Source organism: Serinus canaria, chromosome 8, assembly GCF_022539315.1.
Source record: "Serinus canaria isolate serCan28SL12 chromosome 8, serCan2020, whole genome shotgun sequence".
NCBI classification, from domain to species: domain Eukaryota; kingdom Metazoa; phylum Chordata; class Aves; order Passeriformes; family Fringillidae; genus Serinus; species Serinus canaria.
In genome coordinates, this window is record NC_066322.1 from 1094593 (window position 1) to 1107551 (window position 12959).

General features: G+C 51.5%; 1 protein-coding gene across 1 annotated transcript; it reads left to right on the forward strand.

Annotated features, from left to right (window-relative positions):
• The first annotated feature begins 2834 nt into the window (after positions 1–2834).
• On the forward strand, positions 2835–4314 carry DIRAS3 (DIRAS family GTPase 3). The gene is made up of 2 exons (XM_009088795.4): positions 2835–3265; positions 3420–4314. The coding sequence occupies exon 2, from the start codon at positions 3505–3507 to the stop codon at positions 4099–4101; it is 597 nt and encodes a 198-aa protein (XP_009087043.1). The 5' UTR covers positions 2835–3265; positions 3420–3504; the 3' UTR covers positions 4102–4314.
• Positions 4315–12959: the final 8645 nt, after the last annotated feature.

Sequence of the window (12959 nt, forward strand, 5' to 3'; positions counted from 1 at the left end):
GGCGCATCCTGCCCTGGCAGGGCTCTGCTGCCACCTGCTGCCACCAGAACCCGGCTCCGGCTGGACTGAGCGCACACCAGCGATCCTTCGGCAATGGAATGTGGGAATGTGGTGATCAGGGAGCCACAGCTGCCTGCACGGTGCTGCTCGGGGTCCGGCCTGTCCTGGAGCTTGGTGTGTCCGCTCGCTGCGCAGGGACACAATGAGAACGGGCAGGGCTGGGAAAAGCCACCTGAGACTGTCAGCACTGGCTGGGCAGAGGCAGCCGCCGGGGTTCAAACCCACTTCCAATTCAATTCCTATTCCAAATACAATTCCTATGTTGTGGGACACTGAAAGGCGTCCCCTGTCCCACCCCAAACCCTGCAGCCCAAAGGTTTTTCTGGGATTTTGTTAGGATGGCAGCGAAGGACGGGGTGCACTGCTGGGGACAGAATGGCAGGAGATGGAGCTGCAGGAGGGGAGCTCCAGTTCTGGTTTTAATGACAGTCACCTGCTCTCGATGACAGGACAGCGTCAGAGCACTTTTTGGGGTAAAATAAGCAATGAGCAGCAACAGATTTATTTCGGGAAGGTTTTGATCTGCGGTGGGCACATGGACGTGTCACGGGTCTGCTTCCCACTTAGCACCTGACACCACACTGTGCAAGAGCTCTTAGAGTTCTTCCCTTGTCACAGCCTATTATAGGAAAAAATCAATTCCAGCTTCAGGCTTCAGATCTGGAGGTTTAAATAAAACACCTCTTAGAAAGAGCCATTGGAAAGCTTGGAAAATATCTGAAAATGGGATAACTGAGCAGAAGTGGCTAGCACAGAGAGTGAATTAGCTACTCATTCCTAGCCAGCATTTCATTGTGGCTAATAAATACCTCATAAACACCAGAAATGAAGGTTTAGAAATATCCCATAAACACCAGGAATGACGGTTTGTAAATCTGCTCTGAAAATCCCCAATAATGATGGGACTCAGCCAAAGTGAATGGCTTGCAGGTTGAGCCTTGCCACAGGCAAGTCATCCTACCTGGAGAGACAGGAATGGTAAAAGCAGATGGAACAGGAATTTTCTAGAGCAAAAGGAAGGTGAGGGGTCATCCCTGACCCCCCACTAATGTTGATTAGTGGACTTTCACAATTCTGCTTTATTCTCCTATTTTCATTATTATCATTATTAATTCAGACAGGAGCTTTCAAAGCATCTCAGTACAAATGGGCACCTGGTTTTAGAGAGGCCATTCCTTTTTTAAGGTCTCAGGTTTAGTTCCCCTTGCATGGGGATGGATTTGGTCCAGGTTCTATCCCAGGTATTTTGGCCCTTCATGTCAAGATTGAAACTCCTCTGGGTTTTTTTGTGTTAGACAAAAAAACTCCACAGCAGTATGAAATAGATCTAAAGAGACAGTTTTTGTTGGTCTGGGATAGAAGCATTACAAGGCTGATAGAAGTCGATTTAAAATAGGAGAATACCACAGTGTTAGGAATGCAACAAGGATCAGAGAAATAAGAAATGATAACCCAGAAAACCACAAATGGTTTGGGAAGAATGAGCTTGGAGAAGGACTGGGAAGTGTTCCTCCACAAGTGCTGATTTCAGCACAGTTACTGAGTTGTTTTTATGAATTTCTTCCTCATCTTGGGAGTTCTGCCAGATGTCCTTGTGGTCCATAAATCCTGCATTCCCTGTGCCCACTATCAATGGTTCATCCTTCTTCCCAAGCTCTGTTCAACTCCCCCAGGTCTGAGAGCAGAGAAACGCGTCCAGCCCTAACCTTAACAATTCTACCAACAATCCATTTGTTTTTTTGATACACGGGCATCACTTAGAGCTTGTTGGCCGCTGTTTCACAGATTCAATCTCACTTTTTGTCGATTAGGCTTGCAAGTATACAAAGATCAAACACCAAAAAATATCCTTTCTTAAGGTAATTTTACATATCCCACATTTTGCAACGTAGGTGACCCACAAACTGAAACACTTCATTAAATGCATTGATTTCGCACCGACCCCCTCAGAGGCCGACGGCCATTTTGGGGCGTGAGGGCGGGCGGCGCCCGGGCGGGAACGGAGGGGCGGGAAGGGGCGGGAAGGGACCGTGAGGGCAGAGCCGGGCCCGGGGAACCCATGGGCGGGAAGGGGCTGTGAGGGCAGAGCCGAGCCCGGGGAACCCACGGGCGGGAAGGGGCCGTGAGGGCAGAGCCGAGCCCGGGGAATCCATGGGCGGGAAGGGGCCGTGAGGGCAGAGCCGAGCCCGGGGAACCCATGGGCGGGAAGGGGCCGTGAGGGCAGAGCCGAGCCTGGGGTGGGATCCCGCAGGAGGGACCGGGCCGTGAGGGCAGTGCCGAGCCCGGGGAATCCATGGGCGGGAAGGGGCCGTGAGGGCAGAGCTGAGCCCGGGGCGGCGACCAAGAAGAGCCGGGGGAGTTCTCCCCGGCCACGCCGGAGGTGGAACAGCGGGGACACACGGCCGCCTGCCCCTGTGAGGCACCGGTTGGTGCAAGCTCCGGTGTCCCCGCATGAGGGCGTTCGGAGAGACTGCGCTGGGGGAAATTCCTAATAAAAGAGGAGAAACACGGCTTGTGATTGTGACACACAATTGCTCTTATTTATTCCGGCGGTGTGAGGGATACAAACCCAACAGTGGAATCACAGAATATGCCCAGTTGAAGGGATTACACGGAGAAGGTCCTGAGTGGACCTTGCTGGCCGCGGCCCCAGGGCTCGGTGGCTGACCCGGGGAGGGCTGAGAGGCTGCTCAGGGCATCCCTGCCCCGCTTAATGCCAGTGGGGGCGAAAACCTGACCCAGGTTTGAAGTTTTTAAATTAAATCAGCCCTAAATTTAAACTGGGAGATGCGCAGGGTCGATGGAAGACGGCAGAGCCCTGCAGTTCCTGAGGGTCTGCGGTGCGGGGAACTGAGGGAGGGCGAGACTCGCCTTTGTGCGCGGAGTGAGGGATGGAGCAGCAGAGCTCGGCGGCAGCGGCTTTAGTTCAGGCGGTGTTGATAATTTATTTATTTTCACGGGGCGGTTGAGTGGAAGGCTGGATTTACGAAGTCGCGGAGCCTCCCCTCCCCTGCCGCGGCGGCGGCGGCGGCGCTCCGGGCGAGGGTGGTGCCGCTTCCCGGGGGCTGGAACACGCCTTCCCGGGGGCTGAGCGCGGCTTTCCCGGGGCTGGAGCCCGGCTTCCCTGGAGCCGGAATACCTCTTCCCCGCGGCTGCCAGGCGGTTTCAGCCCCATTTCGCTGCTCGGTGGAGCTGATGGCTGCAGGTGAATTCTTATTCTCGTCTCGTAGCGTTAAACGTGCATGGGCTGCATGGCTGGGGTAGCGAGGAACAGTGGTTTCTTTCACGGCAAAAGGATGGGAGTGATTTATTAATTGCTGATTTTCAATAACGCACCCTTTCCCCCTCCCTCTCCGCAGCCCACCTCTGCACAGGGGTGTGTAAACTTGGTGGAACTCGGGCTTTTTGTGTGAAAACCTCCCCTCACGTCTCGGCGCGGCGAACATGCCTGAGCAGAGCAATGATTACAGGGTGGTGGTGTTCGGAGCAGCGGGGGTCGGCAAAAGCTCCCTGGTCCTGCGCTTTGTAAGGGGCACCTTCAGGGAAACCTACATCCCCACCATCGAGGATACGTACCGGCAGGTGATCAGCTGTGACAAGAGCATCTGCACCCTGCAGATCACGGACACCACGGGCAGCCATCAGTTCCCTGCCATGCAGCGGCTCTCCATATCCAAAGGGCATGCCTTCATCTTGGTGTACTCCGTCACCAGCAGGCAATCCATGGAAGATCTTCACCCCATCTTCGATGAGATCTGCCAGATCAAAGGCGACATCCAGAAAATCCCGATAATGTTGGTGGGGAACAAAAGTGACGACACGCAGAGGGAGCTGGATGCCAGCGAGGGGCAGGCGCTGGCCAGCAAGTGGAAGTGTGCCTTCATGGAGACGTCAGCCAAAATGAACTACAACGTGCAGGAGCTCTTCCAGGAGCTCTTGAATCTGGAGCAGAGGAGAACTATCAGTCTCCAGGTGGATGGAAAGAAATCCAAACAGCAGAAAAAGAAAGATAAACTGCAAGGCAAATGCGCTGTAATGTGATTGCCTTTGGCTGGACTTACTGCGCGGCACAGCTGGAGCATGGACTCCCACAGAAAATACATTTCTGCTGGAGATTTTGGAGGAATCCACTCCTTGCAGGGTTGTTGCTTTCCTCTAAAATCCCCGCTGGGTAATTGTATGTGTTGTTTTTAAGGAGGATGGCTTCTGCATGTTTATTTTTTTAAACCAATAAATGTTCCATGTTAGCAATTACCTACGACTAGAAGTTTTTAATGTAACAAGTTTTCTGGAGGAAAAAAATGTCTCTCAGAACAAACCTCTCTATTCATGCCAGTTTTTAAATATCTCCAGCCTGTTAACTCAGAGGAAATAATCTATAATGTGTAGAGTTAAATTGTTTTCAGGAATCTATTGACCGGAGCAAATCTCTAACAAAGTGAGGCATTCGCTCTAAAAATGAACATGTGTGTGGCTCTGCATGCCTAAATTTTTGATTGACAGACTGGCTTGCCCACCCAAGCTTCAGTTTTTGCCTGGCAGAAGTGGAGTTTTCCTGTGTGCTGTGCAATTCCTGAGACTTGTGCAGTTCTGGGAGTGATTACAGCTGTATAAAATCAGGCTTTTATTCCCGCTTTACTTTTTCATTCCCAACTTCCTCTGTTCACTGAGGCAGGATTTTCCACGCGCTCTCACTCCCAGTCCAGGAGTGATCCTTGGTGTCCTTGAGCAGGAGCTGCCTCCTGGTGAAGGTAACTGGGAGGTTCTGAGTGATAACCACCTTCTACATCCCATTGATGCAGAAGGTGGTTATCATCCAGCCATCACCCTGGTTTTGCTGCCTGAAGCTCCTTTTCCCAGCTTTCCTGGAATTCTATCAGATATCTATTTTCCCCCCTCCATCCAAGATACCCAGGGTCTAGTTGAGACCTGGAATGAGTCAGTTCAGACTACACTGTCTGGGGAAGGAGCAGCTACGCCTGGAAGCAAACCCCTCTCTGATGAGAACTTTTGGCAGACACTTCATGTGAATGAAGGGACTGGAGGGATTTAAAACTATGTGGATGTGGCACTTGGGGATGTGGGTCAGTGCTGGGGAGCAGTCGAACCCCATGGTCTTAGAGGGCTTTTCAAAGCTAAATAATTCCATGATTCTGTCTCCTATTTTGGGTGTGTTTCAGCCCAAGCAGAAGACTGTAAGACCTCAGTGTTACACCGTAGGTTTGATTTTTACACAGCAGCGTGGTCTTGACACATGAGACACGGGAGGAGAGGAATTGCTACTTTTTATAGCACTTTTCTAGTCAAGTGATTTCGTTGCTGAAGGTGAACACGACATGGAACGGGAGGTGCTGGAGGCTTTCAGGCTCTTTCTGTGAAAGTATTTTTGTGGAGAATGACCTGAGGGGAGCCTGTGAGAAACATGGGGGCCTGGAGAGTCACAACAAGAGCTTCCCATGGCCAGAGGGCAGGGATGGATGAGATATTGGGAAGAAATTGTTCCCTGGCAGTGGAAGGTGTCCCTTGGCAGGGATGGAATGGGATGGGCTTTGAGGGCCCTCCCAACCCAAACCAGTCTGGGTTTCAATGGAAGGTGCTATAGAAGAGCCTTTTCTCCCAGACACCTTTGTTCATGTTGCCGGCTAATACACAAACCCTGACATTTGTATCCATGTGAATATATGAGATTTTAACAACTCTTGACAGCTGGTGCTCCCTTGTCCCCTGTGCTGCCCCTGAGCCACTTTTCCAGTCTCCGTAGGCTGTCCCCACACCCTCATGGGGTCAGATGGCTCCATGTGTGCCAGGGGAGATTGCCCCACTTTCATCTGGAGCCTTCACACCATTTGATTCAGCAGATGAACATATGACTTATGATTTCAGAAGCCCATCTTCTGCAGGAGGGTTTGGAGCTGTCCAAAAGGTAACGCTCACTTGCCATAATCAGCCCAGAGGCTCTGCTCCTGATTTTCCCTATTGGTGAAGGGACTCCCAAGCTCCCAGTGCTGGGCCTGTGGTGCTGGCTGGTGTCATCCCCTGTGTGTGACCTCTCCTGGGGTGGCCAGGGGGCTGTGGGAGCAGCCCTGATGTCTTTGCTTGGACAGAACTCTTCCTTTCTCCTCTCTGTACATGGATTTTCTCTCTCTGTTCTCTCATGTCCAAACAGTTACACAAAGCTCCTCGTGGGTTGTTTGGTTGTTATTACAAAAACTATTTCAGTTCCATTGCAACCCCTCAAAGAAGTTTTCTGTCTAAGCCTTTTTAAAATGTCAGGAGACCTAATAATGTCTCTCCAACTCCCACTGCCTTCATGGAGATGGCTGTGCAAAGGATCTGCAATTACTCACACAGCCAGGATGTTCTGGAATGTGTCATTAGCGCTGCTGTGTGTTCCCTGTGCGGGCTGTGGAGGTCTCTGAGGGCTGGGATCTGTCAGAGCAACAATCCATTGGAACAGGCTCAGGCATTCCTGCACCCAGGAGAATCCCTGAGGGAGCTGGGAAGGGGCTCAGCCTGGAGCAAAGGAGGCTCATGGGGGCCCTTGTGGCTCTGCACAGCTCCTGCCAGGAGGGGACAGCCGGGGGGTCGGGCTGTGCTCCAGGGAACAGGGACAGGAGGAGAGGGAATGGTCTCAGGCTGGGCCAGGGGAGGCCAGGTTGGACAGCAGCTGGAATTTCCCCATGGAAAGGGGGCTCAGGCCTTGGAACTGCCCAGGGCAGGGGTGGAGTCCCCATCCCTGGAGGGGTTTAAAAGCCACATGGATTTGGCACTTGGGGACATGGGTCAGGGGTGGCCTTGGCAGTGCTGGGGGAATGATTCAACTGGATCTTCTTAGTGAACTTTTCCAACCTAAACAATTCCATGATTCAAAGCTTCTCTTGGTTGCTGTGAGACCAAGACTGTGTGGCAATAGAGATGATGGGGTGCTCCTGGGGTATCCCAGTTTAGAAACCCAAACCAGCTGGGAAACAAGGGACACCTGCTGTGCCTGCCTTTCTTGCTCTGTAAATAATCTATGTCTTGGGTGTGCAGCTCAATTGTACTGTGAATTAAAACTGTATTAATAAATAAATTACATAATTGGCTGTTTCCATATGAACTGAACTAACCTGGCTTGTGTGTGTGCAATCTATCATTCTTATAGGAAGGGAAATTAATTTCATTGGAGTGGATGCTGTGTTTTGGAGTGAGGGTATATATTGGATTGGAAGGATTGAGTAAGTGCAGGTTAGAAAAGTAACAGACCTGTAGTTTTTCGGTTGATTTTTTGATGAAGGACATTCAGGTGAAGCCATCTGTCAGCAATGAAGAAGCAGCTCTGCTGTCTGATGGAGCTCCTCTGGCCTTACCTGCTGTTTCCAGCAGTGATTTTCCAGGAGCTGGTGACATCGTTTGTTTTATGGAGCTGTTTATGTATCCTGTAAACCTTTCAGCTTGGAGACATGCCCTGACACATTGTCTGTGCCTGGAGAGCTAGATGGGAACTCACTAATAATTCTCAAGTTGGTTGTTTTATTCCCTTCTTCATTTGTTCTACCCCAGAACTCTGGTTTTCTGGAAGGTTCTTTGTGAGGTCAGATGTGGTGAGACAAGGTCACTGAAGATGCTGACACAACTTGTTGAGTTGCTTTTAATGCCTCCATAGTGTCTTCTTGGGATCATGAGTTGAACACTCTGAAAATTCCCTTTGGGATATCCTGAAGGAGTCCCCAGACCCACTGCTGCCTGGGTGACTGCTCAAGGCTGGGACTGTGAGGGCAGTGTGTGACTTTGAACTGAACCACAGAATTGTGGAATCACTGAGGTTGCAAAAGCCCTCCAAGACCATGAAGTCCAATCTGTGCCCAATCCCCCTCTTGTCACCCAGCCCAGAGCACTGAGTGTCACCTTCCTTGGATGGGGACTCTACCACCTCACTGGGCAGCCCATTCCAATGTCCACCCTTTCCATGAAGAAATCCTTTTCCTCTCTGGAACGCTGAATTTCAAGCATTTCTCAGTCAGTACTCCTTATTTCCATACAACACTCGTTGACAGGCTTGAGGCAGTTCCCCTCCCGAGTTCGACGAACAAAATCAGTGTCAGGAGAAAACACTGGGGAGGAGAATCACGAACAGCTCTTCTTGCGAGAGAAAAATGTGAGCAGTAGCTGGAGTGTCCACCCACACATGTATTTTAAAAACAAGCAGACAGAATATTGCTGTATTCCAATTCCTCTTCCCAGAGCAAAGCAGGCTCATGATTAATGGAACAAACAGCTCGGAATAATAAGCAATATTGCTTTATATGCAGGATCCGTAGCCACGAGGTACCGGCACACTCCAGAAGAGTAAAAGCTCGTCTTAATCATCTCCTGCCTCCTCTGCAGTGTCTGTGTCGTAAATAAGGGACATCAAAAGCTTCGGAGAGCTAATGAAAATGCTAAAGAGGCTCCAGACCAACGGCAGCGTTGCAGCCTCCTGCTTAATGGTGTTGCTTTGTGCCAAGCTAGACCTTGTTTCCTTTTTTCCCACTTTGGGGAAAAAACATGTCATAAAATCCTGTTAGATGGGAGTAGATTTAATAATGCAAAAAGGATGGAGGAGCAGAGGAAGGAGGGGAGCCCAGCATTGCCGTGTTCACAGTCCAGTGGTGATGGAGCTGATAAAAGCATCATATAGTCAGCCTAGGACATTGCTCCTCCCATTGCTCTCAGCTCCTATCCAGGTGGGAAGGGGGGCATGGGGTCCCACCAGAGCCCATCTCTTCTTAGCAGCCTGTGTTGAGAACTTGCTCTGTCCTTGAGCACAGAACAAATGCAGCTGATCTGCTGTGAGAGGGGCTTTTCACAAGGGGGATTGGACTTAAACTGAAGAAGAGCAGGTTGAGATTGGTTATTGGGAAGGGAATTCTTTCCTGTGAGGGTGATGAGAGGTTGCCACAGGTTGCCCAGAGAAGCTGTGTCTGTCTCTGGATCCCTGGAAGTGATGGGCCAGGTTGGACGGGGCTTGGAGCAGCCTGGGATAGGGGAAGGTGTCCCTTACAGTGATGTCTCCTTCAGCTAAAGGGACATGGTTTTCCTCCACCTGGATATAGGTGCCCACAGGTACCTCCTTCAAAGCAGGCAGAGCACTGCTCCGAAGCCCCTGACATGGAGAGCAACAGGGAGCTTTCCTTTCATAGCTCAGTGATGCATTTGTGCCTTTCAGACTAAAAATACCTAAGGATGGAGATATGAAAACTCTTCTCTCCTACGTTATGGTGTTCCTTTGTTCCTACATGTTTTCCTCCAACCCCTGCATCCCATTATCTGCCTCTGGCTGCCCGTGGGAGAAGGATGAGCAGCTCACACCCAGGCAGCGAAAATCCCTCCTTGGAGGGAAAAACCCATCCATCACATGGAGTCCTTGGATCAAGACCAAGGCCTCATCTGGATTGGGAGTGAGGAAAAGGCTTCTTCTGCCAGCGCCGGCTGCCCACATCCTGCTGCCCACATCCTCCTGACTGCTTGGAGCATCCCTCGAGCAGGGATGGAGCAGATCCCAGCCTGCACCCACGTCCAGCCCTGTATGGGTCCATATGGACCTGCTGGGATTGATGTGGAGGTGAGGGAACAATGGAATGTACTCCTTGTGCCCTCGAGGAAGAGCACACCTGAGCTGCAGCACACAGGTCTGTCCCTGGGCGGTTCTGATGTGTCACTTCAACAATATGAAGCCCAAAAATAGGGAAGAAAATTAATAAATAAGGGACTGTTCATGCTCAGATTGTTTTAGCCATTTCTGCTGTCAGATGCTTTACCAGCTGGCCAAGCTGGAATTAGGGGAGAGTGGCTGGTTTTGTGATTATCTGGAAAGATAAGCCCGAATATGGCTGAAAAATGGGAAATATTTGTATGAACTGTAAGAAATTACTCATTCCCACAGGCGTAATTCCAGACATTGATTCATTTTGTTAATTTTTAGTGGAAAAATAAGTCTTTATGTCCAAGAAAAAGGATGCTGAGGGGTGGCTGGTGTTTGCTATGTGGAACACAAGGACATTTGGTGTTTAACAATTTTTGTTGCATTGATGATTGCTCCAAACAGCCTTAGCAAGGCTCTTCCCAGGGGTGTCCAGCGTGGACACCCAACATGGGACTGTTTATCACACGTGCTCCTTTTGGACAGTCTTTTCCAGGGAAGGCTGGGTCCAGCAGCCCCGGGATGGGGATTTAAGGGATTCCTTTGTGGAAGGAACACATGATAAATAGTAAGGGGGAAAAAGCATTGGGGGGGTTCAGACCATATTCTTGGGGGCTGGTTCTTTGGGACAAGGGTGGGAAAAGCCAGGGAAGCCTGGGCTCCTGTTCCTTCTCGATGGCACTGGAGGGAGGGAGGGAATGGCTGCTGTTGATGTGGCAGGGATGGAGATGGGAGAGCAGGAGCTGCTCCTGGCCAGGCACACAGGGACAGGCTGTGGCCCTGCAGAGAGCAGCGATGAGGGATGGCTGCCCTGGAAATCACATTGCGCCGTCTCCTGCACCTCCGCTGCTCCCACGCGGAATTCAATTACTCTGCTGCTCCAGAGAAAGCCTTCCTTGGCTGCTGGCTGTGCACAGCTGTCTGTTTGTTTGTGAAGTCCCTTTCTGTCACTGCCACTCCGGACTCCATGCCCAGGGATAATCCCAGGGTTGCTGGGAGCACCCCCTTCCTGAAAGGCAGGACAACAACCCCCACCCCACACTAGCCTTTAGCCAGGAGCGAGCCCCCACCTGCTCCCAGATAATTTCAGGATCATTTTTCTCTGCATTTCTGGTTAAACACAAGCTCAGTGAAGCCACTAAACCAAAATTCCCATTCTGCAAAGATCCTGGGAAAACTGAGTCAAAATTCCTGTTCTGCAGAGATCCTGGGGAAAAATCACTGATTTTGAGGGGGTTTTGAGGGGGAACATGATATAATCTTGATGATTTTGTCCAAGAATTGAGCTTTTCTGCTCTGCCTGCTCCTGTCAGGATCTTTGCGGCCAGGAGCAGTGTGGGTTATTTTCTCCAGCGTCAGATTTCCATGATCCATCTGGGAAGCCCCCCAAGTTCATTCAGTGAATCCCCCACCTCCCTGAAAGGAGATACAGTGCATCCAAGGTGGGAAGGAGCAGCACTGTCAAACAGGCAGAAGAAATCTGGCTTTGCTTTCTCTGGCCAAAGTGCACCCTGAGAGCAGAGCTGCTGCAAAGCCTCCGAGGCTGAGCACTGCAGGCAGCCCTTGGCTGAACTCTGAACCTCGTTGTGCAGGAAATAACGAGAGTTCACAGAGATTAATGGTGGTGGGGACAGGATTCCACCCTGGATACTGCTCCAAGTCCCTCCTAGTATCTCACCTCGGACTGCGTTGGGTTGGGAGGGATCTCAAAGCCCATCCAGTGCCACCCTTGTCATGGCAGGGTCATGTCCCAGGCTGTCCACTGTCCCAGGCTGCTCCCAGCCCTTTCCAGCCTGGCCTTGGACATTCCAGGGATCCAGGAGTAGCAACAGCTGCTCTGGGAATTCTGTGCCAGGGCCTCATAGGGAACAATTCCTTCCCAATATCTAAGAGTGAGTGCTCTGATCTAGGCTACTACCACACACCAATACCAATAATAATCATTTACATAAATACTTGTGCTTGTAGGAGAAAGGGAAACCCGTGCTTGTATCACCAGGATCCGAAGAGCTCAGTCCTGCCTTCAGACAAAGGTGAGACATCCACTGGGTGAGTGTCTGGGAGGGAGCAAAAGGAAGGAAAAACAAGAGATCCCCTCTTGCTGAGCCTTTATCCCGCCACTGGTGGAAAGGAAAATAAATCTTTAATAGAGGAAATACAAAGTTCAAAGCAGTGTGCCCTCCCAGCATGTCCACTGCACATCCCAGTGCTCCCAGTATGCAGAGTACAAGCCCCAGTGCAAGCAGTGTGTGCCCAGCTCATGGCCAGGGTGCCCTCCCAGTGTGTGCCCCGTGGCAAACTGGCCAGAATGGGACAGGAGCCCCAGCAATGCTCCTGGGAATCTCCGACAAGCTCCAGGGAACCCCGACGAGTTCCTGCTCGGGTCAGGGGCTGCTCGCCCGGGAGTGCTGCACTGTGAGCCCACAGGCAGTTAATTAACGCTGGCTAATTAAGCTCTCGGTTAGGATGGAATGGTGGGAAGCTGCTGCTTTAGCCCACGAGAGGGCAACGCTTCCCTGGCTGCTGGCCACACTCGGGAAAAACGGATTCCTGTGTTTTTAACCAGGCATCGAACGAGGAATTCCTTCTTTTCTTCCAGTCTTCCTGAAGGTTTTGTTTGGATTTTTTTCACTGGGGCATACTGCAGGACAAGGTCCTCCTGTGCATCCCTGCCTTCCCAGCCGGAATGGCAATCGAGAGGAGCCGGGCAGACTGGTGATCCCATCTCCTCTCCCATAAAAGCTGCTCTGGAGACAGGCTGGAGCCGGGGCAGCCTGGCAGTGCCAGGGATAGCAACAACCCGCCTGTACTGGCATCGGGTAGAACCGTGGGAAAGGGCGAGGAGAGAGAGGCTTTCCTGGGGCTCTCAGGGCAGGGATGCTCCGTGGGGACACACTCTGGGCAGAGGTGGGGATAGGGATGAGCGCAGCATCTTCCCCAGTTTTCCTGGAATTTTGTAGAGTCCTAGACTGGGAGGGACCTTGAAGCCCAGCCCATTCCATGGCAGGGACACCTTCCACTATCCCAGGCTGCTCCAAGCCCTATCCAACCTGGCCTTGGACACTTCCAGGGATCCAGGGGCAGCCACATTTTCCCCAGAGAATCTCCCCAGGGCCTCCCCACCCTCATTTTCCAGGTCTTCTCCCTCCTGCATCTCGCAGGCAGGAGCTCGTATTCAAATTTCAATCCACACCCTCCCCTGCCTCTGGAGACAAATGAATTCCCAGGTGATCCCAGG

Bases quoted from the DNA above. Each gene is read 5' to 3' on its own strand.
- DIRAS3 (XM_009088795.4), top strand. From the start codon at position 3,505: ATGCCTGAGCAGAGCAATGATTACAGGGTGGTGGTGTTCGGAGCAGCG.